Source organism: Arachis duranensis, chromosome 7 (assembly GCF_000817695.3).
Source record: "Arachis duranensis cultivar V14167 chromosome 7, aradu.V14167.gnm2.J7QH, whole genome shotgun sequence".
Classification (NCBI taxonomy): domain Eukaryota; kingdom Viridiplantae; phylum Streptophyta; class Magnoliopsida; order Fabales; family Fabaceae; genus Arachis; species Arachis duranensis.
The window spans coordinates 10,678,633-10,685,519 of NC_029778.3; the positions used below are offsets into that span (position 1 = coordinate 10,678,633).

A 6,887-nucleotide genomic window follows, 5' to 3' on the forward strand; every position below is an offset into this window, starting at 1 on the left:
TTATATAATATATAATAAGGTATTATAATTTTTTATATATTTTAAAGATTATCATTTTTACTATTTAGTCATAGTTATTTTTATTATTTATTTTTTTTATTAAAGATAAGAGACTCAAATCCACAACTTCTTAATTGAGTATGGAGAGATTATGCCATTTGAGTTTGAGCTATAACTCATTGGCATAGTTATTTTTATCATTGTCTAAATTATTTAGTTCAATTGTATCTCTCTCGTTTACAAATTTTAGTTGCATTGTTATGCATGATATCCAACATGAACGATTTAACATGCACTCCACACACTCTGTAAGTTCACAACTTTGAAAGTGATTCGATTCAGTCATTTTTCATATTTATCTTATTATCCAAATTCCAATATCATTTAACAAGTTGCTATAAGCCTATAAGCACTTTGAATTATTCAAAGTAAAAATCTCTTCCAAAATTGATAAACATCAACATAATACAAAGGCACAACAAAAAAGGATAATAAAAAACATAAATTATTTGATGCATGGAACAAGTTACCGTTTTTGCAATTATTTGATGCATGGATTAATTGAAGCAAATATTGTTTGATCCTAGTAAAGGGTACAGAAGACACAAACAAGCGTTGTACATTACAGCAAACAAAGAAATTGAAGCGTTGTACATTACAACAAATAATAATTCACAATTAACAATTTCACATAAAACAACAAATGGATACGAGAGTAATCCAACTGAGATATTCAAAAGCAACTAAATTTATTTAATAAAACTGACCCCTTAATGAAGCAATTTCTGTTTAATCGCATGCAATTCCATTATAACATCTTTAATGTTCATCCGTTGAGAGGGAATTCTTCGGAACATGCAACTCCAATCCTAGCAAACGACACTAAACACTCCTTGATATTTTGAGGTGTGATCTTTCTTTCTCCTTCATCAAATGGAACCAGCAATCGAGAATCAACAATCTCTGTGATTCCTTCAGGAATTGCCATTTTACAGAACTTGTGCAAGCTCAGACCTTCACCAAATATGGTATCAGTTGGCTTCTTTCCAGTGAGCATCTCCAAAAGGAGAATTCCATAGCTATACATGTCTCCTTGCGGTGACACTGAGCCACCTGCTCCATACTCTGTTTGAAAAGCTAAAAAATGAAGGAAAGGAGTACAATGGATATAATACAACAATATCATGATTTTAACTAATTATTCTAAGGGGTTGATAGCCATAGTAAGGTTAAAAACCTAATTCTTAATGTGCTAAGGACTTGGTGAAGTTAGTTGTAAGTAAATTAACGTGAATCTAACATAATATAGAACACAATACCAGGTCATTAAATTACCAAAAGCGATCCAAAGCACACATACCTGGTGGAAGATATCCGATGGTTCCCTTAATTGTAGAGGAAGTAGCTTGACCACTGCTAGAACTACTTGCGGCACCATGAATGAGTCTAGCTAATCCAAAGTCTCCCAAATGAGCAACAACTTCATCATCAAGTACAACATTACTTGGCTTTATATCACAATGAACTACAACATTCTCTGAATCATTGTGAAGATAATCCAATGCAAAAGCTACATCAAGAGCAATATATACTCTTTGCATTAGGTTGAGACTCAGATTTGTGGACACGCTATCTTCAATAGTGTTGTGCAACAGGGCTTCTAGATTCCCATTAGGCATGAACTCAAACACTATGGCCTTGAAATCATTCCCTTTGTAATCAACACTTGAACAACAAGTCAATATGTTGACAAGGTTTCTGTGCTTGATTTTTCCTAGAGCTTTGCATTCAACCATGAAACTTTTGGATGCCCCGCTTGTTTGAAGCTTCAACACCTTCACAGCCACAGGTCTCTCAAAATGAACAAGGGTTCCTCTATACACAGAACCAAAGCTTCCTGTGCCAACTAAATTGGATGAAGAAAATCCATTGGTTGCTTGATGTAACTCTCCATAAGAAACCTTCACATAGCGATATTGCAAAGCTAGAGAAGTAGTGGGTAACTTTTTTACCTTTTTCTTGAAAAGATATATACTTATAAAAGCCACAAAAGAGATTAGTATCCCTCCAAATACAATGAAGAGGATAACTCTCCTTTTAATAGATCTATTGTGTTTCTTCTTTAATGGCAACACAGGGCATGCAGGAAGATTCAATTGAGGTATCCCGCCACAAAGATCTTTGTTTCCAGTGAGTGATATTGCTGTGATGTTATTAAATACTCCTCCTACCGGGACTTCACCAGAGAGATGGTTGAAAGATAAGTTCAAAGTATTCAGCAAGGTGAGGTTCACAAGTTGAAGTGGGATTGAGCTTGAGAAGTTGTTATTAGAAAGGTCTAAGATTTCAAGGGATAGTAGAGATCCCAAGAATGAAGGTATACTTCCATGGAATGAGTTTCCTTCTAGTACGAGCACTGTTAAAGCAGTGCAAGCACTAAGTCTCATGGGAATCTCACCAATGAGCTTGTTATCTTGTAAATCCAAGATGGAAAGATGGTTCAAGTTTCCAAGATCAGAAGGAATGGGGCCGGTAAAAGAGTTGGAGTATAGAAACAATTCTATTAAGCCTTGCTGGTAGCCAAATGTTTGATTGGGTATATTACCACTTAAGTTGTTTCCCCATGCAGCAAATTTTTGCATGTTGGTGCAGTATCCAAGTGTAAAGGGAATGAGTCCTTCAAATTTATTTGAGCTCAGATCAACGTCAGACAGCATAGTAAGGTTACCAATGACAAGAGGGATGTTGCCATAGAACTTATTTCCATCCAACCACAACACTCCAAGATTTTTTAGCTTTCCTATTGAATCTGGAATTGTTCCCTCAAGAAAATTCAACTCCATATCAAGTGATACTAGGTTGACTAGTTTTCCAATTCCTTCAGGTATCCTTCCGGATATTTGATTGGACCCCATAGCAAGCCAAACGAGATTGCTTGATAAGTTGCCTATGAGATCGGTCAATACACCGCCTAAAGAATTGTGATAAAAGCCTAGCTTTTGCAATTGAGTACAATTCTTTAATGATGAAAGAAAATCCAAATCGTGAGTGCTTCCGCTCCCGAATCTATTAAGACCAACATTGAATCTCCAGAGTTTGTGTAAACTTCCCAAATTAGGAGAAATTGGTCCATGAAAATCATTTTCTGCAATATCAAAAAATTGCAATTCGGAAAGATTGGATATTGAAGATGGAAAAATACCAGTGAATTGGTTCCTTCCACACGCAAAAGTTTGAAGATTGGGAAAAGCCAGAGGTATATTTGAGAGAAGATTACCCGCTAATTGGTTGCCCGCTAAAGAAAAAGTTTGAATACTTGAAAGGTTGTAAAGTGAAGGAGGAAATAGGCCAGAAAAATTATTTCCACTCAGACAAAAATTTCAAATTCGACAATCTACCCAAAGCCGGAGTTATGCTTCCTTCCATATGATTTCGTAAAAATGACAACTTCTCAAGCGATGAAAGATTCCCCAAAGAAGGCGGGATCTTGCCAACAAAACCGTTGGCTGCAAGCCCCAATTGAGTGAGTTGCACCATAGAACCAAACCATGAAGGGACTTTGCCAGTTAAATTATTGTACATCAATATAATCACCTCAAGGCTTGAACAATTTATCATCTCCACAGGAATACGACCACCAAGATTATTGTTCCTCAAGTCAAGAATCTTCAGCCTCTTTAAACGACCGACTTCTCCTAGAATTTCACCATGCAAGTTGATGTTAGTAAAATTGATCTCCTTGAGGAACGTTAGATTTCCTAAGGATGGCGCAAGAGTACCACCCCAGTATTGATTTTGCAGTTGTAGGGATGAGACTCTCATGTGGCGGCGACTGCATGTAACGCCCTGCCATTCACAGAAATGTAGACTCGTTCCATGATGGCAGAGCATGAGGATCGCCATTGGTAAGCTTGTCCTTCAAAGCAAGCAAAGCAATCTTATCGGTCTCTGAACTCAAGGCCACATTCACAGCCAAGGTTTGTGAAGGGATAGATAGGAGAAACATGATGAGAAACACCATCATTATTTTGTTGTAGTGTGACCGTGACAATATGAGCATTGTGCTACAGTGTTAGTATATAGAAAAGGACGATGGTGAAGAAAAATGTAGTACTAGTGTTGTTGCTTCAATAGCTCTAACTGTTATATAGAAGAGAGCAACGGTGAAGAAAAGTATACTGTAGTAGTTGCTTGAATACTCTGTTATATAGATTTCTGATTTGCTTTATTGTAGGATTAATAAAAAATCAATCTGAAAGTGTTACTGTACAACACTACAATAATACTTAAGAAATGAAACGGATATTAATAAATTAAAAACAAATTTTGATATTTTGTGCTTGTGAATGGAAAAATGACTTGGGAGGACCAAGAACGGATAAGATGATATCGGAAGATCACGACTTGCAAGTTGACTTGGGAGTTGGGAGGACTCCACGATCTTTCTTCTGTGTACTTTAATTTAATATATTAGCGAAAATCGGCATCAAGCTAAGCTGAACAGGAACATCAAAAATTAAATCTATTTGGTAAGGGAGAAACGAAGGTGAAGAAATTACATATTTGGTTCAAGTAAACTAATAAATCTTCCTTTTGAATGTTCTCTAATTTACGCTTCAGCCAAGTGACAAATTCAGCTTATAAATCACACAAATCAATCTAAAAATATTGAATCTAAAGATAGAGAGTTTTTGTTTATGCATTCAATTCGTTAAAATTTTATTTTTACTCTTCACGTCTAGATCATTAAAATTATCCCAGTCTTCACTCTTACTAAAATTATCCTAGGATTTGCTTTGACTTGAGAGAGTGGCGTAAAGAAAGTTATCTATAAAACTGATTGTTTTGATGTTTTCATCCTTCTTTAGAATGTGTATTGTCCCAACAAATGTGAAGATTATGATCTTGTCTCTAATATTCAAGAGATCATCATTCGGCAATAGAAAATTCAATTTGTCTGGACTCTTCATCAAGCAAACACTGCAGCAAACTGGTTAGCTAATTATGGTGCTAAGATCAGCAATAATAATAATAATAACCCCTTATTATGCCAATCTTTGGTGGAGACATGGTTCATTCCAATGTGGACTAAATGCTGTATTATTATCACCATCATTATCATTGTCACTATCATGATTATCGTCATTATCATTATCATCATCATCATCATCATCATCATCATTATAATCATTATCATCATCATTATCATCATCATTATTATCATTATCATTATTGCGCATGGTATTTCGAGAAGTTCCGAGATGTCGCCAAGAACGCAATGGGAAAATGAACTTCCAAATGCTACAACCAAAGTCCAAAACCGGAGGCTATCTTGTCTGGCTTGCGATGACCAATAATTCCAAGTAAACCACGATCTTTGTTCACTGAATTTTATATTAATCTTTTCCAAAATATAGTAGTTTAGTCTTCAATTATAAAAGTACATTATCATTCCTTTTTAGGACAGAGACAGGTTATAAAAGAATTCTGTATGTCCATGGATGCTCTGCTGGTAAGAATCGGCCATCAATGTTGTTCTGATAAAAATTTTTAGTGTCTTCTGCTAGGGTTAATAAAATTTTATACCAATATGTATCTTAAGAGAGAAACATTTTTACTATATGAGTATTACTAGTAATTAATAATTTAAAACACTTTTAAGATTGATAAAGTTGAGTCAAGTCTACTAAAGAGAAGAAAAATCTTCATAGCTTAAAAATTCAGTGTGGCCAGTTTAGCATCACTAGTCTCTTCTCTCTTGTGCATTAAAATGGGATCAAAAAATATATTCTGCAAGTCAAATAAAGCATACTAAAAGAGAATAGAATTGTTAATCCACTCAACAACCCAATTCACACACATTATGTAAGTTCACACTCTAATGGAGCTAAAATCAACGCTGCACATGATTTGTTCCATTCATGCTTCATATTTTTCTAATCCAAATTCCAACATCACTTAACAAGTTGCTAGAAGCATTATCGACCTATTGAATTTATCAAAATTGCAACTTGGATTCAAAATTCAAATAACAAAGACCTAGTTGAGAAAGTACTCATATAAATTCAGTGGTGGCAGCGATCTATCTTCATCAAATCATCAGTGAAGCGATCCTTCTTCGGTGGACTCCGTGGCACAGGGGGCTTCGCTGGTCCTCTCCCCTTCTTCTTATCCCTTGGTCTTGCCTGCTCAAACCACAAAAATTCGAACCAGAAAATCACAAGAGGAAAAATCTCTTCCAAATTGACCAACATCAACAATTCAACATAACACAATGAGTCTAACTAAGAGATTGAATGAGAACCGACATTTCCAAAAGAGTGAGCAAAGCGTTTTCCTTTGGCTGTTTTTCGATCACCTCTGCCGCAGTAAGCTGAGATAACAGTAGAACCGCATAGCAATTAGTTAAAAAACAATGATAATAAAAACAAAATCGATAAGTAGGTTTTAGGGATTGACGAACTTGTAGGTAGTGTTGGAGAAATGATAGAGAAAGAGAGCGAATTGGAAGAGCTTGGCATGGAAGGGGAGAGACTTTTGTTTGGTTGTGGAGAAACCCTAAGTGTTGGTAATAGCTTCGTCGCCATTGACATCGTTCTTCTTCTTCTTCATAGTTCAAATCCCACCTATGATTGGCTAGTTAGGGATAGAATTTTTAGTGTGTGTGAGTGTGTAACCAAAAACCTATCTCTGGCCGAAAATTAAAATTGAATAATTATCTAAATTATTCTCCAATTGTTTTAAAGTGTATATTTTTTAAAAACAAATTAATACATAAATATATTTTTAAAGTGGCAGCAATTATAATTTTAGAGGAGGAGAGGCATATCTTTTTAGAAGAGACTTATATATTAACGATCTCAAAAATATAGTCACTTAGTCATAGA

At 35.2% G+C, this 6,887-nt stretch overlaps 1 protein-coding gene and 1 pseudogene across 1 annotated transcript; both read right to left on the minus strand.

The window, feature by feature from the left end:
• Positions 1 to 748: 748 nt before the first annotated feature.
• LOC107457650 (probable LRR receptor-like serine/threonine-protein kinase At3g47570) lies at positions 749 to 4,084 on the minus strand (annotated as a pseudogene).
• A 1,689-nt stretch (positions 4,085 to 5,773) lies between these two features.
• On the minus strand, positions 5,774 to 6,669 carry LOC127740621 (30S ribosomal protein S31, chloroplastic). Its single transcript, XM_052251815.1, has 3 exons — positions 6,464 to 6,669; positions 6,309 to 6,373; positions 5,774 to 6,185 (listed from the first exon to the last, which is right to left on the minus strand). Exons 1-3 carry the CDS (start codon positions 6,591 to 6,593, stop codon positions 6,066 to 6,068), a joined length of 315 nt encoding a protein of 104 aa, XP_052107775.1. The 5' UTR covers positions 6,594 to 6,669; the 3' UTR covers positions 5,774 to 6,065.
• Positions 6,670 to 6,887: the final 218 nt, after the last annotated feature.